Source organism: Catharus ustulatus, chromosome 29 (assembly GCF_009819885.2).
Source record: "Catharus ustulatus isolate bCatUst1 chromosome 29, bCatUst1.pri.v2, whole genome shotgun sequence".
In the NCBI taxonomy this organism is placed as follows: domain Eukaryota; kingdom Metazoa; phylum Chordata; class Aves; order Passeriformes; family Turdidae; genus Catharus; species Catharus ustulatus.
This window is the reverse complement of record NC_046249.1, coordinates 5867807-5890353: the sequence shown is the minus strand read 5'-3', so window position 1 is coordinate 5890353 and position 22547 is coordinate 5867807. Positions and strand designations below refer to the sequence as shown.

Genomic DNA, 22547 nt, shown 5'->3' with positions numbered 1-22547 from the left:
CAGCAGTGGGAGGCAGTGAAGGAGAAACTCATCAAACCACCGTGCTTGTGAGATTTTTATGTATTACAGGTTTGAATGTGACTCCAAAGGGTGGTTTTTTTTGTTTGTAATCTGAATGTTTAAGAAAATTTTCCATTTATATTCAGAGGACACAATGTTTAATAGAAAAACAGTACTTTCATTGAAAGGGAAATGAATATGTTGCCCTGTCATACCAGGGGCACTTAGAATGACAGAAGTGCAACAAGAAAGGCACTGTTCAGCAGGCAGGAAGCCGAGGAAACAGGTTTGCAGGATGCAAATCACATCAATGTGGGCTCTGTGGTGTCTACTCTGTGGCTCATAGGAGCAGGTGCGACACGTATCCGGGGAGCCTTGGGAGGTGGGACATGTTTGTAGGGTTATGAACACCACAGAAGGGTGTATATCAAGGAAAAGCTCTTTCAGAAACATATAAAATGCTTAAAATCTCTCAGGCCTAACTACAGCTCTGTAGTTGATACAAACACCATCAAAGAAATAATTGCAATTTAATTTGTATTTGCAATGCACAAAGATTCTAGGAGAGTCTTGAATTGCCTTTTGTTTTGAAAGACTTCTTACCATTGGAAAAAATTGGAATCATGGAATGGTTTGGGTTGGAAGGGATCTTAAAGCTCATCTTGTTCCACACTCCTGGGCAGGGACAGCCCCCACTATCCCAGGCTGCTCCAAGCCCCGTCCAGCCTGGCTTTGGACACTGCCAGGGATCCAGGGGCAGCCACAGCTGCTCTGGGCACCCTGTGCCAGGGCCTGCCCACCCTCCCAGGGAACAATTCCTGCCCAATATCCCATCCAGCCCTCTGGCAGTGGAAGCCATTCCCTGTGTCCTGTCCCTCCAGACCTTGTCCCCAGTCCCTCTCCAGCTCTCCTGGAGCCCCTTCAGGCCCTGCAAGGGGCTCTCAGCTCTCCCTGGAGCCTTCTCTTCTCCAGGTGAGCACCCCCAGCTCTCCCAGCCTGTCCCCAGAGCAGAGGGGCTCCAGCCCTTGCAGCATCTCCGTGGCCTCCTCTGGCCTGGCTCCAGCAGCTCCACGTCCTCCTGCTGCTGTTCCCCAGGGCTGGGGGCAGCTCTGCAGGTGGGGTCTCACCTGAGTGGGGCACAGGGGCAGAATCCCCCCCTCCCCTGCTGCCCACGCTGGGGGCTCAGCCCAGCACAGGGGGGTTTCTGGGGTCAGTGCCCATGGCTGGGGCAGGTTGAGTTTCTTGCCCACCAACACTCCAAGTTCCCCCCAGGGCTGCTGGTCATCCATTCTCAGCCCACCCAGGGTTTGTGCTTGGGGTTGGCCTGACCCAGGTGCAGGAGTTGCGCTTGGCCCTGGTGACTTTCACGAGGCTGGTGCTGATCCACCTCTGCAGCCCATCTGTGCAGAGGTTCTGACTTTGCTTTGCCAGCTGTGCCTTTTGAGCATTACCTGTAGGACACTGGGGAGGCTGTGTGCCAGCCAGGTGCCCAAGCAGAAGCTTTTGCTTAAGAAAGCAAAGCTGTTAGCAAAGGCATTGCTTCAGTGTTGGGTTAGAGGTGCAAGTGTCAGCAAGAAATTTAATCCACTACTGCCAGCTGCTCTAATAATTGCTCTAATGAGAAAGGATAGAACAAATCAGGGAAGATCTCATAGAAACAAACAGCAATAGTATGAAGGATTTTTAACTTAAATGCTATTAAGAATGTCTTCCTAAATAGCTAAGAATGGGGCTACTAAGCCAGTTTTCTTCATTCACAAACTGCTAAAAATAGAGGAAAGAAGCAGCAAACTTGTGAAAGAGAAGGTGACAAAGCTGAGGCAGATGACAACTATCTCAGAAAGTGTACCTTGAGGCCTGCTGGGTGTACATCCTGTTTGACATGACTGAGTAGGAGAAGTTGACACTTTCGTTGTGGGACAAATTGTTGTGTGAGGCTTTTGATTTCAGATATATTCATCATTATTTTTAACTTTTTTATGACATTATTTTTCAACAATGCTTGATCAAGCTGTTGAACTTATGCCATGCTGGTTTATTTTGTGCATAATCACCTTACTTTGAATTTTCAAATATATATTTATGGGCTTTCATGTGGTCAGGCCTTTTTTTGTATTAGTCAGGCTTATTTTTTTCTGTGTTCAAATACTGTTTTCAATACTGGGACAGGTGATGACACATTTAAATTATTTGCATTGCTATTATTTTGTGAATTCCTGAAAATGTTACTTTGCTTTTACTTATGAAATCATACATTAAGATTCAAAATCTAAATTAAATCTTCATTTCCAGTGAGATCAGGTTTTGTTCATTCCATTCTTACTATAAGCAGGGGCAGATAAAAAGAAAAAAATGCCAAATGTAAGTATTATTTATCCCTGGAAAAGGCCCATAACAGGCAGGTGATGGACTGGCACCAGGAAGGGGTGATAATCTTCAAGAGAACGTATACCTGAGTGCACAATGGACTCAAAAAAATCTGCTATAAGAAATTCTTTGCTAAATGATTGCTAGCTTCAAAATTAAGATGTATCCATCATGGTGACAAACCTTGTCAATGTATGTGAATGAACTGTGCTCCAGTTAAATTTCTCTGTGGGGTTTTCAATTAGCTCTTTCTAGAGCCCTTTGCAGATTCAATGGATGTTGCTTTTCCTTCCTGTCTTGAATTGTAGTGTAAGGGAGCTGGGAGCTTTTACAGTTACAATTATTCAAAATGGAGGCAACATTTTATTAAGGAATAAGTATGTATACCATGAGAAAATACATTCTGGTGAGAAATTCTTTCTGTTACTGTCATAGCTAGTTACCCTGAAGGATGTGCTTTGTGTCCCAGACTGGAAATGGTGAAGGTTAAAATATCCAACTTCCCTGTGATCTCTGAGTGCAGCTGCAATGGGGATGTGTTTAGTATTCAGACAGTAACGCCAGAATCCTACATCCAGATAAAAGATGCGACAGGAGGTGGGGGAAAAAAACTTCTCTTGCACACAGCCGTCAAACTGCAGCAGGTGAGTGATGGGAAAATGCCAGTAAAGAACAGGAATATCCATGGAGACCCCCAAAGACTCAGTCTCAGTGACAGAGGTGATATATGCAGCTCTTGGTGTGCTTTTGAGGTAGAATTTCTTGTATGATTACTGCAGTTAAGATCACCAGGCAGCTGTAAAATCCGGCATGCACTTGGTTGTCTGAGATCATTAACATTTTTAGAAAGGAGCTCTGAAATAAACTCTTCGTTTTCCTGACGTTCATCCCAAGGAAGCTCCACCACCAAGGTCAGGTGGAAGAGTTGATTTGTTGGGAGTGTGAGCATTTTGGTGATAAAAGAGCAAATATAATTTCTTACTTGGCTATTTATGTAATCAAAATTCCCACTAAAGTGGATACATTCCTGGTAGTTTGACGACCTGTGACCAAGCAGTCTGGTAATTAATTTCAAAGCGCTGCAAACCTCAAGGCAGAGTTCCAAGAATGGGTGAATATTCAGAGAAGTAGCAAGGTTTGGTTAAAGGGAAAGTGTGTTTCTCCATTTTTTTACTTCCAATGTCACTTTAATCCTCTCCAGACACAGTGGGACATTTTGTAAACAAGGATTTAAAAGAAGATTTCAGGGAGACCTAAGAGCCCCTTGCAGGGCCTAAAGAGGCTCCAGGAGAGCTGGAAAGGAAGTTTAGACGAGGGCCTGGGGTGCCAGGACACAGGGAATGGCTTCCACTGGTAGAGGGCAGGGCTGGATGGGATATTGGGCAGGAATTGTTCCCTGGGAGGGTGGGCAGGCCCTGGCACAGGGTGCCCAGAGCAGCTGTGGCTGCCCCTGGATCCCTGGCAGTGTCCAAGGCCAGGCTGGACAGGGCTTGGAGCAGCCTGGGACAGTGGGGGCTGTCCGGGCCCAGGAGTGTGGAACAAGATGAGCTTTAAGATCCCTTCCAACCCCAACCATTCTGGGATTCTATGATTCTATAGATTTTTCAGAACAGTATTTCCAGCCCTAGGCACTCCCACTTGACTTCCACAAAGCTCATGTTGCTTTTCAGAACACTCACAGTTGTTATTTATAGAAAAGCTTTTAAGGGAAGTCTCAGATGCTGTACTGTTGGCTCATTCCAGAGAATCGAAAGCTCAGTTGATCAGCTTCTCATATTTTCTTACTTCAGGTAAAGCAAGATTTCAGAATTATTTAAATAGTTTTTAAACATGTTTTTAATTCTTTGCCTGCTGATGTTTGCTGTTAAAAATCTGACTGCAGTATACTTACTTTTGTTATGGGTTTTCTTTCTCACCTCTTGATTGACAGATGAACCTGGACTGCAAGATCCCTGTTAGGAAGGTAAGTTGGATGCTTGAGGGACTGTAAGCTGCCAGGAGCTCTTAACCGTAGAAGAGATTCTTCCCTGGGAGGGTGGGCAGGCCCTGGCACAGGGTACCCAGAGCAACTGTGGCTGCCCCTGGATCCCTGGCAGTGTCCAAGGCCAGGCTGGACACTGGGGCTTGGAGCAGCCTGGGACAGTGGAAGGCGTCCCTGCCATGGCAGGGGTGGAATGGGATGGGTTTTAAGATCCCTTCCAGCCCAAACCATTCTGGGATTCAGTGAATCTGTAATGAAATGGTGCTCAGGTAGAGAAGTGCAGTTAATACCAGGTTGGTGAATGTCTTTGTCAGTGGGATACTAAAGATTCTCTCTTCAATTAACACTTTTGAACTACTGAGAGATGTGGGCATTTCATTTATGTACATTCCATTTATTATTATACTTCTACCATTAGTAACACCAGAAATTCTGTTGATGATGCTAAGATTTAAGTAAAGGGATTCATTAAAGTGAGAGGAGCATAGAACCATAGAAAATCCTGAGCTGGGAGGGACCCTCAGGGATCATCAGAGCAGCCCCTGGCCCTGCCCAGACCCCCCAACAATCCCACCCTGAGCATCCCTGAGAGCGGTGTCCAAACGCTGCTGGAGCTCTGGCAGCCTTGGGGCCGGGACCATTCCCTGGGGAGCCTGGGCAGTGCCCAGCACCCTCGGGGGGAAGAACCTTTCCCTGAGCTCCATGCCAAGCCCTGACATGAGGGTCCTGGTTAATCTGGTTCTCCACACTGACAGTGAGAGGTTGGGGTGTCCCACCAAATGAGAGTCTCACTGCCCATAAAGGAAATGCTTCATGTCCTCAGTGTTTCTCTGTGTCATTGACTCCTCTGTCCCATTTTTTATTGCCTATGTGGAAAACCACAGAATTTATTGTAGCACATAAATTTGTACAGTGCGTGACTCAAGCCCTCTGCCATCCTGTTTGCTCAGTTGTTCTTGGTTTGACACACAACAGGAAAGGTCATTTGCATGTAATTACTTTTTTTTCATTAACAGTTGCAATTGTCTTGACTGTGCAATGAGAGTACTGACTCTCTTCATCAATATCAAATAACCAAACATTAAAATCCTACAGGTACTTGTGTTAAATATGATGAAAGGGAGCCCAGTTTGAGATTAAATTAAAATTGCAGTAGCCAGTTTTGATTGTAATTTCTGTGGCTCAGGGCAGAAAGTTCATGAAGAAGGCTTCAGCTTGGACACCAAATTCTTGGTTTCATATTTTCAAAGGTGCTGGCTACTGTTGCTCTAGGTGAGGTTTTGCAATATAAGCTTAATTTCTGAGTGTGGTGTGGTGGTGGAGAACTTCTAAATAACTTAAATTTCCATCTTCCATGGTATGTGGGAAGAACTGCAGATTTCTGTGTATTTCCTCCATATTGCTGCCTTCATTTCAGTTGGGTTGTTACCATTCTATCTCGTTCTTCTCCTGGCATGGTTTAAAAATAATGGCTTTGAGGGGAAAAAAACATAATCAGGGCACTTGAAATCTCAAAAGAATACATTTGTTGCACACAGTAAAAAGAAGAGAGACAGGTAGAAGAGCAGAAGGTGAAGGAGATGAAAAAAATTACAAACAAGAGATGCTGCAGAGTAATCATATTGCATGTATGAAATAATGCTCATATGATTGCAATTTTTACCTGTAGTAAGTCCTGGTTTAGTCTGACATCTTCCATTTTAAATAGTCCATTGCAGGTAGTTTTGTTGTACTATAATTCTCAAAAATTGTACAGCCCCGATGGGACAGGGGAGCCAGGTGGGGGTCAGTCTCCTTCCCAGGTACCAAATGACAAGGCAAGAGGAAACAGCCTCAAATTGCAGCAGGGGAGGTCTGGGTTGGATATAGGGGAAACTTCTTCATGAAAATGGTGGTCAGGTATTGGAACAGGCTGCCCAGGGCAGTGGTGAAGTCACTGTTCCTGAAGTGTTCAAACAGCATGTGGCACTTGGGGACAGGGGTTGGTGGTGAACATGGAGGTGGTGCTGGGCTGATGGTTGGACTTGATTTTCCTGGAGGTCTTTTCCCACCTTAATGATTCTGTGATTCCATAATCACTACAGAAATTGCACTGTTGTGTAAGAGTTGAGTTGCCTGTAGCAACTGTTCCTTTCCTTCTGTTATGTTTCCTTCCCTCCCACTCCTTGCTCTAGAAGAAACTTCCCACAGCAAAATATATAGAGAGATACATTAAAGAAAAAAATCCTACACACACTCTGGTATCATGTGCATCCTTTAAACATTTTACCACTTTAGACTTCTGCCCTCTGGCCTGAAGTGCCTGAAGCTGCCAGGTTTGTTGTGTGGGTTTGGGGCTTTCCCCCACCCTTTGGAGCAGGGATGCTGGGCTCCAGGGCTGCTGTTTGGGAGCAGCAGTGCACAGCGTGGTACAGACATATGGAGACACTTCCATCTTGGTGGTTTGAACAAAGCTGACCGAGCTGTAACATGGCTTTGGTGCTGTCATAGTGGTACCTAGAAAAAGAATGCAAAGAGAGAAGCAGAGCTGGACACTTTGGCTTTTGGATTGACACCAACAGACAGCAAGAGAATTGCCACAGGCTTTAGCTTCATGTATTTGTTGAAGGCTGAGAGAGCTGGAGCTGTTCAGCCTGCGGAGGGGAAGGCTCTGGGGTGATCTCAGAGCCCCTTCCACTGCCAATAGAGGCTCCAGGAGAGCTGGAGAGAGACTGGGGACAAGGGCCTGGAGGGGCAGGACACAGGGAATGGCTTCCACTGTCAGAGGGCAGGGCTCAATGGGAAGGAATGCTTCGCTCCCAGGTTGCCCAGAGCAGCTGTGGCTGTCCCACCCCTGGAAGTGCTCAAGGAAGGCCAGGCTGGATGGGACTTGGAGCAATGTGGTCTAGTGGAAGGTGTCCCTGCCTATGGCAGAGGGTGGGACTAATACTGTGAGTCTTCATTTAAAGTTCTGTTTCAAATCACACTTCATATTCCTTCAGGCTTTTTGGAGTATTCTGAATGGCTCTTTAGAACCTACTGAAAAGCATTGTTTCCGCATTGTTTATTGCGAAACGAGGCTGTTTCTTCTTTAGGTACATTTCTGGGGGGTATAAAAAAGGTTCTGTTTAGATATTCTGGGATAAGGGTTATAGGCCATACAAAAATATATTGGAGAGGGATGTATTTCAAAGCTTCCATAGATGTTTACGTAGATGCATTGTTTTATGGAATCAGAATCCCAGAATGGCTGTGCTTGAAGGGACTTTAAAGCCCATCCAGATTCCACCCCCTAGACAGGAACACCTTCCACCATTCCAGAGTGCTCCAAGCCCCATCCAACCTGGCCTTGGACACTCCCAGGGGCAGCCACAGCTGCTCTGGGCACCCTGCGCTAGGGCCTCACCACCCTCATAACCAAAAATATTTCTTCCTAATATCCCATAAAAAACCACCCTCAATAGGTTTAAAGCCTCTCCCTCTTGCACCATCACTACATGACCGCTGTATGAACTAACCCAGTGCAGCGTGTTCTGAGCTCCGCTGGAGCTCGTGCTATCCCCCTGTGCTCACCTGGAGAAGAAAAGGATCCAGGAAGACCTGAGAGCTCCTTCTGGAACCTAAAGGGGCTCCAGAGAGCTGGAGAGGGACTGGGGACAAGGTCTGGAGGGACAGGACACAGGGAATGGCTTCCACTGCCAGAGGGCAGGGCTGGATGGGATATTGGGCAGGAATTGTTCCCTGGGAGGGTGGGCAGGGCTGGCACAGGGTGCCCAGAGCAGCTGTGGCTGCCCCTGGATCCCTGGCAGTGTCCCAGGCCAGGTTGGACATTGGGGCTTGGAGCAGCCTGGGATAGCAGAAGGTGTCTCTGCTCATGGCAGGGGTTTAGAAAGGGATGCTATTCGAGGTCTCTTCCAACACCAATCATTATGGGATTCCATAATTTTATATTTCTGGGTGGAAATAGACATCTTTGTTGTGATGAAGCATGTTTTAACCCAGTGACATTCCCTTTAAATGCTGGAGATTGGACATCAAAGACATGTCTGCTCTTACGACTTACTGCCACTTTCTGGTTCCCTTTTTGAATGTTTGAAGTGCAGGGCAGACTCCTGAGGCTGGAAGGTACATTTGTGGTGAATTCAGTGGTATTGTCCAAGAGGACCAAAATGGGTTGAGTCAGCAAAAGAGAGGGTTTGGGATTGCTAATGCCCAGATCCTGCTGAGATGACAAGAGCTGGTTTTTTGTACAAAATGTGGGCTGATGAATATTGCCTATCTCTCCACCTCCAAACTACTCCTTTGGATAACTTTGATTTTCCCAGGAATGGCACTGCTCAGTAATTTGTTCTGTAGGATGTTGAGCCTCTCTCTCCCAGGCCCAAATGCAAGACGCCAGGAGGACTGGCAAGTAGGCAAAGCCCCAGCCGAGAATGTGAGACAAACATTCCATACTATTGCCCATTTACACAGTGGCTCAGGAAGGTTGTGCAGTTCTGCAGTTTTGGCTCTGTAGCTTTTGGAGGGACCTGAGCACGGCATTGTCTTTGCTGCACTGGAGAAGGGAGAAGGCAGTGCTGAGGTTCCGTGTGGGAAAGGCTCAGGCTCTGACTGGGTGGCATGCACCAGGACATAAAGAGGACACCAACTCAGGCAGAAGCTCATGGGAGTCTCTGCTGGCTGTGCAGCAGGGCAGGGAAAGGCCATTTATTACGTCTGAGGGAGTGGTTCCCTGTATGTGACACTGAGCTCTTCGGCCCATGGTCATGTCTGTAACAACAGCCGGATGTGGCAAAACCCAAAAGTACAAAACATTTCTGTTTGTCACAGGGAGCCTAGTGCAGATCCTGGATATGCAGCACAGAACTGTAAGGATAAACTCATGTTTATTCTCCAGCCTGAACAGACCAGATTTCTAAGGATCCATCCCTACAAATACAGGGAGTGCTCCCGGGGAAACTCACCCAGAAAATTCTGTGAACAGTCTGGCCTGAATGGCTTGGTGAAGTTGTTTGTGGATCAAAAAATATAGCCAGGACCTGAAAGTACCAGCTAGTTTGGATTAGTTTTCTTCTACAATGCCTTTGCCCTTGAATTGTCAATATTTTCTGAAGGCTTTATTTTTTTTTTTTAAGTACACCCTAAAGGATCCCAAGACCCCTGAATGAAGTCTGGTGTTTGCCTACAGCTGCGTTTTCTTCTTTTTCACCATTTTGCTCAGAATATTGGAAATGCTGAATATTAGTGCAGAGCTGGTGTGTGGTTTTCTGGCTGTGATGATGAACTGCCGAGGCGGTTAGTCCCTCCTGACTCGTTGGGGATGCTGCAGAATACAGATAAGCTGTTTCTCTTCCACAGTGGTACTCATTTAAAGGTCTCCCTGCTGTTGCCTGTCCCAATCCACGATACCTCTGGATTATCAGCCCCAGAGGAACAGCAAGGAGTGGCAGTGCTCCCAAATCAACCTGGTCTGAGGCTCACAGAGCCAATGTTGAGACAAGATTACACTTGAGGATCCCTGGTCCCAGCTCTTCCTCTCCTGGGACTCAACCTCCCTGGAGAGCTGCTGCTACCACAGGCATCCACTCTACTGTCACTGCTGTGGCCAGGCCAGCAGTGGTTACAGAAACTGTCCCTCTTTTAAGGGGATATTGATTCCCTCACAGTGTCACAATTCCCTTCTAGTGAGGGTGTGTAACTGTGCCCTCAAAGGGCAGAAGTTGCTCTAAGTGTTGTCAAATAATGAGTCATTTCTGATGGAGGTTTGAGGGCGCAGGCGGCGCCAGCTCTGGGACCGCCCGGGCGCTGCATCACAGCCTCACCAGCAGAGAAATCAGGAAATTGGGCCCCGGCTCTGTCTGGGAGATACCCTTGAACATACTGCTTGGCTCTGTGCAGAAAAGAGACTCTCCAGGAGTTCAGGAACCCTGTTCAAGAAGCTGTGAGCTTCCCCTGACATCAGTGCCCCTGGGCCCACATGGCCACGGCTGAGGTAAGAGCAAGGTCTGAGAGGTGCTGAGGGCAGAGCAGGTGTTGGAGGGACAGGCACGATGCTGAGCGTGGTGGGCAGTGGGGGGAATTCCCGGGTGTCACCCGTGTTCCAGCAGAGGAGCTGCCCTTTGTCCGAGTGACACTCAGTGCAGCAGGGTGTTTGTTCTACAGAGGGGAGTGTACAGCTCTCAGCTCCATCGCAGCCAGAGGTGCAGCCTCCGCAGGCGCTGTCCCCTCCTGTCACAGAGCTGTCAGGTCTGGCACCTCCTCAGCTGGGGTAACTCTGTGCACTGGGAATAAGCTTGAGCTCTCCAGTCCAGAGTTGGGACAGCTCTACCAACCCCCACTATGATTCTGTGCTTCTCAACCTCATTGCAATTACTCTCATTTACCAATGCATAAAAGTACAGAACAGCCCCGAAACAAAGAAGAGGGCAAATATCTCCTCTCAGGCTTTCTGCCTGCACCTCTGCTTGTGGGAACATTCATTCCAGTGATGGGAACCTCATGGATCAAAGAGCTGCTTTAAGACAAGGCATGTGAGGGTCACCAGGAGGGAGATGATTCACTGCTGTCCCTGCTGGTGCCTGGGTGTGGCACTGGTGAGTGCCCAGGCTCTGCCAGCTGTCCATGCGGGGTGTGTGAGCCCCAGGCCAAGCTGGGTAGAGGAGAAGCTCTTCCCTTTGGTGTTCAAGTGGAGGATCTGTCCCTTCCCAGCACCAACTGCTGCCTGCACACGGGGGCAGGACTGAGCAAACAGTTGCTGCTTTTTACCTGCAATTTCTGTCCTGGAGCAGCAGGAAATGAAGGACAGTTGTCAGAGCTGCCACCAGCCCTCCTACCTAGCTCAGCCAGCACATTGCTCCTTGGGCCAGGAGTATGGAGCAGACCCTGTCCTGAAGTTCTGTGCTCATGAGGTCCTCAGTATCCTGGAAGTGATCTGAGCTGCACCCAGTCTTGTCAGTGTTTGCCTGTGCCTGCTGGGGAAGGCTAACAGTGGCTGCCTTTGCAGCCCCAACTTCACCAAGACAATGTACATGCCATGGATGGGCTGCAAGGCAAGGGGATGGCAGTGCTGGCTAACAATGGCTTCTGGTAGACACAAAACTGCTGCCTTCTGGTACTAACCTTGTAACAGCTGCAATTGTCCCTGTTTTGTTTTTGTGGATATGGGCTGGCACAATCAGAGAGTCCTTGGATCCACACTGCCACAGAGATGAGTTTACCACCAGTGATGCAGAGCAGTGATTGTGACTCACCTTCCAAAGGAGCAAAGTCATCTCTGCTCCAAGGAACTCATCCCACAGTGTGGGTAGCAGGGGAGGAGGGATTCTGTCCCTCTGCTCTGCTCTGCTCTGATTAGACCCCACCTGCAGAGCTGCCTCCAGCCCTGAGGCCCCCAACATCAGGAGGACGTGGAGCTGCTGGAGTGAGTCCAGAGGAGACCACAAAGGTGCTGCAAGGGCTGTAGCCCCTCTGCTCTGGGGATAGGCTGGGAGAGCTGGGGGTGCTCATCTGGAGAAGAGAAGGATCCGAGGAGACCTGAGAGCCCCTTGCAGGGCCTAAAGGGACTCTAGGAGAGCTGGAGAGGGACTGGGGACAAGGGCTGGAGGGACAGGACACAGGGAACGGTTTCTATTGCCAGAGGGCAGGGCTGGATGGGATATTGGGGAATGCGAGGGTGGGGAGGCCCTGGCACAGGGTGCCCAGAGCAGTTGTGGCTGCCCCTAGATCCCTGGAAGGGTCCAGTGCCAGGTTCGAGGGACGCTGGAGAAGCCTGGTGTAGTGGAAGGTGTCCCTGCCCATGGCAAGGAGTTGAATGAGATGGGTTTTAAGGTCTCTCCCAAACCATACCATTCCCTGATTCTATGATTCTCCCAAGGAGGTGACAGTGGGAATTAAGGATTCCAGGAGGAAAAAAACCACAATTTTGAATTGCAAAACTGTCATATGCATCCCAGCATGACCAATTGATGTCAAGGGCAGCACAGGGACATTGTGTAATCATCCCACAACCAGTGCATGTGACAGTTCCACCTCAGCCCAGCCTCGCCTGTCTGTGTCCCAGCTGCCAGCAGCCCCCGCATCAGCCCTGCTGCATCCCACATCAGCAGGGCCATGGATGGTGCCTCTCAGGGCCCTGGTGACTCAGAGCTCCTGGAAGAGGACGTGAAAAAGCCAGTTCCTGGTAAAACCACATTACTCCTGCACAGTGGTGGTGCTGGGCACCTGCTGTGCCAGCTGAGCTGCTGGGAGTTGGGGCCCCTCTTTAGTGGGAGAGGCAGAGAGCAGGAGTGCTGGGTCCTGCTCCCATCTGTGTCCCCAGGACACAGCTGCCACACGCAGAGTCTGCAGCCTTTTCTTCCATCCTGTGGTGTGAGGCTGTGTGAGGGACAGGAGCTGCACTGGCCAAGGGAGTCTGTGGGACAGCAGCTGTGACCTGGGACAAGTCAGCTCAGCCCCGTCCCTCCACAGTCCCTTTGGTTTCTTCTGCAGGTGGCAGCAGGAGAGGACAGGCAGTCCCTGATGCGCTGACGGTTGGCCATGCCTGGGGTGAGCAGGGCTGCACAGGAACACCTCCAATGCCAGCTGACACCGGGGGGACATCTGGTGTGCCCCCAGGACTGAAGTGGGGTGGAGGAGGGCTCATGCCCATTGCCCCTGGTCCCCACCAGGGTTTCAGATGGTCCCTGGGGCTGGCCCTGGTGCTTGTGGGAAGCAGAGGGGTCTAGCTCTCGCAGTCCCTACTGACATTGCTTTCTCCTTGCAGAAGCACTGGCCCCCCGGGACGCAGTGTGTCACCAAGCATGACCACAACAAGCCCAAGCCCCGGGAGCTGGCCTTCCGCAAGGGTGACATGGTCACCATCATCGAGGCTGTGGAGGTGAGACCTGCGGGTGCTCAGGTACACGCTGCTGTGCTGAGAGGGCATGGCCAGAATGGGACTCCAGTGCCATCATCTCAGCTGCCAGAGCCAGTCCCTTCCTTGCTAGAGGGATCCTCCCCTCCTTCCCTTGCTGTGAGATCCTCTTGTCCCCAGGGCAAAGGCTGGTACCGCGCCAGGCACAACGAGACGGGGCAGGAGGGGCTGCTGGCAGCCAGTGCCCTGCGGGAGCGTGGGGCCATCCGTGCCGACCCCAAACTCAGCCTGATGCCGTGAGTACAGAGGGGGTGACTGGGGAGCCCCGGGTGACCCAGCTGAGCCCCTGAGAGCTGCAACAGCAGATGAGTCCAGTGTGTTCCCCCCCCATCCATGTTTTGGGTGGGCAGCTGGGGACAGAGCATCCTCTAGCCGTGCCCTAGTGATGGAGGGACTTACTGGGGTCAGTACCTGGCTTTAAGGACCCCTGGCTGTGCCCACCCAGCTTGGAGAGGGGTTTCATGCAGTAGGGTCTGTGTAGCTTTGGCAGGGGCTCTGCTTTCCCCATCTCACTGCCGCACCTGGGGGAACACCCCTGGCTCAGCCCTCTCTCCAATGCCCCTCTCCTCAGCTGGTTCCACGGGAAGATCTCAGGGGTGGAGGCAGTGCAGGAGCTGCAGCCCCCTGAGGACGGGCTGTTCCTGGTGCGTGAGTCTGTCCGGCACCCCGGTGATTACGTGCTGTGCGTGAGCTTTGGCAAGGAGGTGATCCACTACCGCGTGGTGCACGAGGAGAACACGCTCAGCATCGACAGCCAGCAGTACTTCTCCAACCTCATTGATATGATTGAGGTGAGGCCCCCTGGGAAAAGAGTCCCACCAGTGCCAGAGAAGGGCAAGGACCTCATGGGCTCACACAGAGGCAGGTCCTTGTGCTGTTCTCTGGGGTTTCCATTGATGTTTGTTACCTGGTCGTTCCCACTCAGTTTGGAGTGCAATGGGCGGATCTGGGATATCCCAAGGGTGTCTCTGCAAACCAGCTGTGCCAGCTGCAGTCCCAGTCCCCGGCTGAGGAACACACTACCCCTATCCCTGCTTATTCAGTGCTTCACATGGCAGGAAGACCCTGGTGGCCTCTCCCTCCCCTGGACTTTGAGGCATTTTGCCATGTCTCACTCAAAGCCCACTCTCACCTGCTGACCCCACAGGGTTCCCAGGATGTTGTGTGAGCTCTCGCCCTTCCAGTGAGTTTTTCCCTGTGGTCCATACCTCACCCTGTCTCCTCTCCTGGGAATTGCACTCTCATGTTTTCCATTTTAGACACAGTTTTTGGGTGGCTCCTTTCCCTTTTCAGCTGCCCCAGCCTCACTTTAAAACTCCAAAGATTGTCCTGCCCCATCCCATCCTGTCCCATCTTGTCTGGCTGCTTCCACTCCCATCACCTCTGCAAACTGCCCTCAGCTGCTGCAGCAGCTGTGGGGGGTTCAACCACACTGGTAGCATCCCATATCCCCTGCGGTCCATCGTGGTGCTGCTCTAGCTATGCCCAGAGGGGAGCAAGGCTGAGACATGGGCTGCCCTTGAGAGTGGTGATGGTGTGGTCTTGTGGAGCATCCCAAAGCTGTTACCTGGACTCACACCCTGAAGCTGAGGGTAAAAGCTGGCATCACCTCCATCTGTTCATCCCTTGGCAGCATTACATGAAGGAGCAGGGAGCCATCTGCACCAAACTGGTGAAGCCCAAGCCAAAATCTGGGATGAAGTCAGCTGAGGAGGAGTTGGCCAAAGGTAGGGGATGGTGGGAGAGGGCTTGGTCTGCATTTTAGGGACAAGGCCCCACTTGTGGCCCCTGCTAACGTGCCCTTGTGCCCATGCTCAGCTGGCTGGTTGCTGAACCTGAAGCACCTCACACTGGGAGACCGCATTGGGCAAGGCGAGTTTGGAGGTAGGTGAGAGGATGGGGCTGGATGTTCCCCAGATGCAGTTTCCCCAGATGGCACTGCCTGATCCCCCTCCCCATCTCATGGCATGGGGGGCTCAGCCTGGGGTGCAGGTGTGGGGCTCAGTCTGAGTCTCCCATGCTCCCCCAGATGTCCTACAGGGCGAGTACATGGGGCAGAGGGTGGCTGTGAAGAACATCAAGTGTGATGTGACTGCCCAGGCCTTCCTTGCTGAAACAGCTGCCATGACGTGAGTGCTCCATGGAGGTGTGGCCCAACCCTGCCTGTGGCCCGGGATGAGCAGGCATCTCCTTGACTCAGATCCCCTCCATTCCAGGAAGGTCAGGCACAAAAACCTTGTGTGTTTGCTGGGAGTGATCCTGCACAATGGCCTCTACATTGTCATGGAGTTCATGAGCAAGGTGAGAGCACCTGGCTGCTCCTCAGCCAGTGGGACCCACCACCACTTAGAACAATATCCCTGTCTAGGGGCTGAGTCAACACAGATGCCAGGCACTGCAGCACCTATAGAAGGCAAAGTCTCCTCGCAGCCCCATCCCGTTGGTCCTGACTCATTTTATCCTTCTCTGTCAGGGCAACCTGGTGAACTTCCTGCGCACGCGGGGCCGGGCACTCGTCCCAACCCAGCAGCTCCTCCTGTTCGCCCTGTAAGTCCCTCTCCTTCCTCTGGGCTGGGATCCAGGGCTGTGCACCCACCTGTGCAGCCCCAGGGGACACACAGTGACACGGCTCTATCTCACTCGGTTGTGGCAGGGATGTGGCTCAGGGCATGGACTACCTTGAGTCCAAGAAGTTGGTGCACCGGGACTTGGCTGCCCGCAACATCCTCATCTCCGAGGAGAACGTGGCCAAAGTGAGCGACTTTGGCTTGGCCCGGGTCAACCCCAAGGGTGCAGATGCCACATTGCTCCCTGTGAAGTGGACAGCACCAGAGGCCCTGAAACACAATGTGAGCGATAGTGAGAGGGAAGGGGCTGGCCAGGGGGTCCTTCCAAAGCATCGCACCCCCATGGCTTGCCCCTGCTTGCTCCCATTCCCACTGACCCATCCCTGCCCCACAGGGACCTCTGGCACAGTCAGCCCTGCATCTCCCAAAATTCTGTCTCTGTCGTGAGCAGGCATGCAGTGGTAACTGGGGCAGGATGATGAGACTGGGGGGTGTTCACACCCTGGGGAGCTGAGGTGGGGCAGGGGGCCGTCACTGTCCTCTGTCTTGCCCACGGGGAGCAGTGGGGGACCCAGGGCTGCCCTCATCTGGCTTTAGCCTCCCCCTCTCCTGCTGTCACAGAAATTCTCCTCCAAGTCGGATGTGTGGAGCTACGGGATCCTCCTGTGGGAAACCTTTTCTTTTGGACGGGCACCATACCCCAAACTGGTGAGCACTGTGCCAGGGAACAGCCCAGGTTACACGCTACTAGCACTCACAGGACAGGGACATCCCACTGCTCCCTGACCAGAGCAGGGAAGGGGGTTGCCAGCTAGCTTCTCCATCCTGGCAGGCCCTGAAGGAGGTGACGGAGCTGCTGGAGCAGGGGTACCGCATGGACCCCCCCGAGGGCTGCCCACCCACAGTCTACGCCCTGATGAAGAGCTGCTGGGAGTTGGAGCCAGGCAAGCGCCCATCCTTCAAGAAACTCACAGAGAAGCTGCAGAAGGAGCTGAAGCACCTGAGGGACATTTAACCCCCATTTTGCTACCAGGACCCAGGACCTGAAGCCCCTAGACTGGCCAGGGCTGGGAGTGGCAGGGCAATAGGGGCCAGGAACAGGATGGCCTGTGGTATTGCTCTCTCCCTGTGGAGATGGGGCAGCAGCTTCCCTCCATCCAAGCATGGTCCTTCCACCCACCCCACAACCCAGAGAAGGTTGCCATGGGATTGATCTCCCCTGACCCACCAAAGTGGGAAGCGCAGACCCCGGGGGAGCCATGCCCACACCCCCTGTGCTCAGCCCTAGGAGCAGATGCTGCATGTGGGGTCCCTTCAAGCTGCAACTCCGAGTGATGGGAGACAGGACTGGACATCTCCACTTACTGGAGGATGAGACCCCACGCTGACTCAGCCCTGCTCCAGCCCCACACGGGGATACAGGAACAGCCAGCAAACCACATGGATTTGGGCTTTTTTGATTAAACCAAAGAAATTAGTTCAACGGCATCTTTAAGCCTCTGGGGTGAAATTAGACCTATCTCTCACTTGGGGCCTGACAAAGCCCAGTGAAAGGCTTTGGGGGGGCCAGGATCTCTGGCCGTCAGAGCCCCCCATGGCATCCAGCCTCTCTCTAATCGGGACTCTGTGCAGCAGGGGATTATGCTTTAATCAGAGGCTGTATGGGAATTGCTTTCATATAGATTATGGGCACGGGGCACATCCCCAGCAGTGGGGAAGCCCCAGCCCTTCAGACTCCCAAGCAATCTCGAGTCTTGGTGGAGCAGGGATTAGCGGGGGCATGAGGCCGCTGCATGGGTGGGTGTGCCACTGCCTCATCTGCTGCCAGTCCTTTGACCTTCAATTGGTTTTTTTGGGCTAATCCTCTTGTGTCTCCCATGTGCTGACTTCCTGCACCCCCAATTGCCCTGCATGTATTGTTCTGGGTGCCCACAGCCTGGGGCTCTCACCAGGGCTTGTGCCAGCCCCATGGGTGCTTCCCCAATTTGGGACCCATGTAATTGGGGATATTTCAGCCTGACTCAGTGTAAGCTGTAGTTTGATGACTTCTTCCACCTCCCCACCACTCTGATGTGGCAGCATCTGCTGTCCCCCTGCACTTCCACTGTCCCCTGCAAGCACCCTTGGGTGCAGCGAAGGGAAGGTCCTTCCACCCTGGCTGTAGCTTCCCCTCCTAATGCCTTAATCCTCCCCTGATCCGCGGCGCCCCTGGGGCTGGTTCCACTGACCTTGCAGGCACTGGGACCTGGTGGGCACCCTGGGGCAAGAGCTGCTGCTACCACCCACCATGGCCTCCTTCTTCACTGCTGCCCTGAAGAGCTTCCGGGGGGACAAGGACGAGTCACCCAAGGGGGACCCCAAGGATGACAAGGCAGCGGCACTGCCCAACGGCATGGCCCGCGAGGAATTTGAGGAGTACCAGCGGCAGCTGCTGGAGGGGAAGTAAGGCTTTGCCGGGGCTGGGCGGGTCACTAGGTCCCCCAACGCACCAAAATCAGGATCCCACCTGCTGTGAGCTTTCCCCAGGGTGGCACAGGACAGGGACAGGGAGGCAGCTGGGCCAAGAGACAGTGCAGAGCAGGTGCCCTTCAGTGTGTTTCCCCCACAGCATGGGAGGTCCACACAGGTGCTGATACAGGGCTGTGAAAGCACCTTCCTGCACCATAGGTAACAAGGGGAACGAACCCTCAGGTGTCAGAGCCTCAGGATGGTTCTAACCCAGCACCCTTGGAGCCAAGGGATGGGGGGTCAGCATGGGATTGGATTAAGGTCCTGCTTCCCTAGGACCGGGTGCTGTGGGAACCCGGTTGCTCAGCACCAGGGAGATGAGAGGCTGCAGGAGGAGCGAGTCCCTGCAATGGGCACCTTCATCAGGCACCTCTGAATCTGGGTGCTGAGCTGGGTGGACACGATGTGGCTCCTGTTCCCAGATCTCCACTTTCACCCTTTTATGGGTCTCAGACCTTCTCCCTCCTGCCCTAGACCAGCTCTGCAGGAAGACCAGGGTGATGTGGGGTGCTGGGGGGCTCAGTGAGGTAGGGATGATGGTGTGGCACCTGCTGCAGGATCGAGCGGGACAAGATGTTTGCACAGAGGAAGGCAGAACGAGCCACGGTGCGGATGCACCTGCGGGACAAGTACCACCTGGCCCAGGTAAGAACCAGTCTGTCTGCGGACCTGGGGGGCTCCCCTTGACCCTACATCATCCGGAACAGCCCCAGGCCCACGGCTGCCGTGCTCCCCTGGATGGGAGGGATTCCTGAAGAGGGCAGCAAACGGCCACTATCTCTGACTGCCGCCCACTGTCCATCCAGCATCTGAGTCTGGCACTGGACAGTCCTGGAATCCCCCCGTGTCCCCAGCACCCTGGGACTGGCTGTCGCCCGTCCCTCGCTCCACCGCGGCAGGCACCGAGTCTGTTCCCACCCGACACCCTCTCCCACCCGTGTTTAGGACGAGCGGGACGACGCCCAGGTGCACGTGGCCGGAGGTGCGGTGGAGCTGCCGCAGGACCTGGCAGCCATGGTGCACAGCGAGAAGGAGGAGGAGGAGGATGGCAGCGCCGGGGCCTTCGCCTTCCTGGAGAAGCTGCGGGAGGTGGAGTTGCCGGCGCTGCGGGACCGCGCGCTGAGTGGCGTGGACCAGGTGAAGGAGAAGTGCGCCCTGATGTAGCGCCACTGGCAGGTGACACCGGCAGGCTCTGGGTGCCTTTACTTGGCGTGCGAGTCCGAATACACATGTTAGGCGTGGGTTTTCTTCCCCAAAACCATTCCCAGCTGCTTTCCCAGGGTGTGCAGGGGTGCAGAATGCCTGGGTCCCCTCCAGCCGTTATGGTCAGGTCCCTCTCGTGGTGCTCCTGGTGTGAGCCCCCATATGGGGCAGGTCCCTGACACTGTTACCCCCCTTAACAGCCTTGGCACCGTACACCATTTGGCTCAATAAATACAGCACTTGCTGGCACCATTCTGCTCGTCCTGCCGTATCCCGCAACTACACAGTCCCTCTCCTGGTTGGTGAGGGGACTTGATGACAGCGCTGGAGCCGGGCTGCCCCATGCTCCCTGAGCAATCAACCAGCCCAGGATTCTTGGCCACTGGATCCGTCTCCCCCCTTCTGCAGCAGCCCCCACTGGGACCCGGTGATCACCCTGGCTATCCCTTGGGGACAGCACTGGCAGGGGGTGCGGAGCACCCCGTGCTCGAGCATCCCCTGCCAGTGCGGGCAGCAGGGGCATCCCTTTGCCTAGCCCAGGGTGCCCAGCTGCCTCTTGCCCCCGCCAGGGACACTGTCCTGGGCGCTCGGCAGCAGCGCTGGCTTAAATGCCGCCGCGCCGGAAGGCCGGGGGCTGCTGAGATCACTAATACCTGCCTATTTTAGCGAGATCTAATCTTCCTGAGTCGCCTGTCCCCGAGGACTAAGCTCGCTGAACCCGTGTGAAATGCACGGCCAGCGCTCGCCCCAGCGGCACCTCCGCCGGAGCCGGAGCCGCCGGGAATCACGCTGTGCATGCATGAAAGGAAGGACGCGCTGAGCCGCCTCCGTCCTCCCCACATCGCTGCCATCTGCTCCGGAAAGGCTGCGGGGACGGCCCTGCCCGGGCTGCCCACGGCCGCGGGGCCCGGGCTGGGAGGAGGCGGCCGGATCCAGCGCAGGTGGGCTGGGAGCTCTGTCACCGAGCTCAGTGCTGGCACCACGGCCATGCGGCTCAGCCGCTGCTGAGGAGCTGGAGCACACGGAGCACGGAGGTCCCTGGATGCACGAGATGCCCAGTTCCCCCTGGAATACCTCCGGGCACCAGTCCGGGTTCTGGTGGCTGCTGGAGCATCTCAGGGAGTGTGAGACGGGCTCGTCTGGGCCTAACACTGGGGAGCCTTCTGATGTTCGATAACCCCACTGTCCCTGCTGTCCTCATCATCCCTGCTGTCTCTGCCATCATTCACATCCCCGTGCACCAGCTTTTCTTCAGAACTTAGGAAATCTCCCTTCAGGCACAAACCGTACCTGTGGGACGGGACTGTGCCAGCCAGTCCCTCGCCAGGTCCCTGACGGGTAGCAGCTGTGGCACCCAGCACAACGCTGGTCCCATCCCACATCGCTTTATTCTCCCCAGATCTGGGCTCGCCACCAAGTGCCAGCTGCTGGGATGGTGGCAATCAGGTCCCCAACGAGCTCTGTCACCACCACCAGGCTCCACATCAGGGCCCTATCCTGCCCTGGGCAGCCCTCTCCCAGTGCTCCCGGTGGGGCTGCATGGGGACTCCCAGCGCCAGCTGGGATTCGGGTCAGGACCCTCCGCCAGGTCTCCTTGGCTAATCGTCCTGCCCCCCCCGCCCTCCCCATGCTGCCACCTGCCTCTCGCTCAGCACCCTTTTGGGTCAACCCTGCTGCCTCTCCGCCTGCCCAAGGCCTCTTAATGAACTAAAAAAGTGATAAATCCCCGGCCGAGCTGGTCACGTGAGGCCCGTGGCCCCCGGCCGCCCCCCGGCCCGACCCCCGCCTCCGGCCCCACCGCCCCGGTAAGCTGACGCAGCGTCTCTAAGCGTTAGCAGCTTTGCGCGCTAATAGGATTAGGGAGGTTTAAAACTGTCATTTGAGTGAACTAAACCCCCTGATACTCTGCATTGCACCTTCTTAACCAATTTGCCTTCAATTAGGGTAATTGGGAAACTAGCAAAGAAGTATAGCATTAATATTTTAAAGTGATGAAGCGATTACGGGCCTTGGACAAGGAAGCAAATCAATTTGCTATCTGCTTCTAAAAGGCAATTATAATCATTTGGCAAATCAGCCTGCTGGCTCCCCCCGGGCGAGGCAACACCTTGCGGCGGCCGCGGGGCCGGCCCGGCACACACAGCCCCGGGGCCGGGCAGCTGGGCAGCACCCCGCCCCCAAACCCGGCGCCCTGGGGACCTCCCAGCCCCCCGAGCTAGCGGGGCACCCTGGGGAAACCTGCCGAGGGCCATCACTGTGGGGTACAAGGCTCCAGTGGCACAGTGGCCAGCATGGGCATCTGGGCAAGTGAGGTCCAGTTTGCAGCCCTGGCCCCACGCATCGCCCCTGCGCCGGGGATGTCCCCAGTACCTCCGCAGGCAGCACCTCCCTGCTCTCCCGTGCACTCCCTTGCTGCATGGCATAGGGGTGTCACCCCATCCCCAGGCAGTGACCCGCCTTACATGTCATGCCATCCCTGGTGTGTGGTCTTTGCCGTCCCCAGGGCAGTGCCAGCCTGTCCTGGGATGGTGGCACACTGTCCCCAGGGCGGTGGCATGCCATCCCCAAGACAACATCACACTGTCCCCAAAGAAGTGTGAGGGCAGGTGAAGCCTCGCAACCCCCGTGGAGGACACCAGGATGGCCTCGGGACCCACACCAGGACATAGAGGGGGCTGCAGGGTCTCACTAACAGCATCTCTGGAGGGTGGGGCACAGACCCACTCAGGGGCCAGCAGCCACCTGGCACAGCCACCACCACAAAACCCCCGCAGTGACATTTTCCATCTGAAAGGGGAAGCGTGGCAAAGAGGGGAAGGGAGTGGGAGGAAGCCTAGACAAGTCCGGGGGCGGCAGCGGCTGCAGGTGGCAGGAAGATGGTTTTGGGAGAAAGTAAAAGCAAAGAAAGAAAAGGGCAAAATCCACCCTACATGATGGGGGCTGTGAGAAGCACCAAGCACATCCCCCAGCACAGCCCAGGACACCCACCATGATGTTTCCATCATTCTTTGGGGCCCAGGGGCAGCAGTAG

The 22547-nt window shown here is 53.9% G+C and overlaps 2 protein-coding genes across 4 annotated transcripts; both read left to right on the top strand.

Annotated features, from left to right (window-relative positions):
* The first annotated feature begins 4080 nt into the window (after positions 1-4080).
* On the top strand, positions 4081-17293 carry MATK (megakaryocyte-associated tyrosine kinase). 3 transcript variants are annotated; one of them, XM_033081901.1, is made up of 14 exons: positions 4116-4157; positions 4298-4330; positions 12815-12871; positions 13089-13223; positions 13359-13474; positions 13810-14029; positions 14872-14965; positions 15057-15122; positions 15268-15367; positions 15455-15539; positions 15712-15785; positions 15892-16087; positions 16427-16513; positions 16638-17293. In XM_033081901.1, exons 3-14 carry the CDS (start codon positions 12863-12865, stop codon positions 16818-16820), a joined length of 1365 nt encoding a protein of 454 aa, XP_032937792.1. In that variant the 5' UTR covers positions 4116-4157; positions 4298-4330; positions 12815-12862; the 3' UTR covers positions 16821-17293. The 3 variants fall into 3 exon arrangements, with proteins under 3 accessions (XP_032937791.1, XP_032937790.1, XP_032937792.1); XM_033081900.1 differs by lacking the exon at positions 12815-12871 and having other exon boundaries at positions 4081-4157; positions 13089-13202; XM_033081899.1 differs by lacking the exon at positions 12815-12871 and having other exon boundaries at positions 4081-4157.
* An 88-nt stretch (positions 17294-17381) lies between these two features.
* On the top strand, positions 17382-19804 carry LOC117008228 (complexin-3-like). Its single transcript, XM_033081902.1, has 3 exons — positions 17382-18247; positions 18871-18958; positions 19259-19804. The coding sequence occupies exons 1-3, from the start codon at positions 18093-18095 to the stop codon at positions 19475-19477; spliced, it is 462 nt and encodes a 153-aa protein (XP_032937793.1). The 5' UTR covers positions 17382-18092; the 3' UTR covers positions 19478-19804.
* Positions 19805-22547: the final 2743 nt, after the last annotated feature.

Bases quoted from the DNA above. Each gene is read 5' to 3' on its own strand.
- MATK (XM_033081899.1), top strand. From the start codon at position 4,298: ATGAACCTGGACTGCAAGATCCCTGTTAGGAAG. The intron at 13,475-13,809 runs GTGAGTACAGAG...CCCTCTCCTCAG, and splicing joins CCCAAACTCAGCCTGATGCC to CTGGTTCCACGGGAAGATCT. The intron at 16,514-16,637 runs GTGAGCACTGTG...CCATCCTGGCAG, and splicing joins GGGCACCATACCCCAAACTG to GCCCTGAAGGAGGTGACGGA.
- LOC117008228 (XM_033081902.1), top strand. From the start codon at position 18,093: ATGGCCTCCTTCTTCACTGCTGCCCTGAAGAGCTTCCGGGGGGACAAG. The intron at 18,248-18,870 runs GTAAGGCTTTGC...CACCTGCTGCAG, and splicing joins CGGCAGCTGCTGGAGGGGAA to GATCGAGCGGGACAAGATGT. The intron at 18,959-19,258 runs GTAAGAACCAGT...ACCCGTGTTTAG, and splicing joins ACAAGTACCACCTGGCCCAG to GACGAGCGGGACGACGCCCA.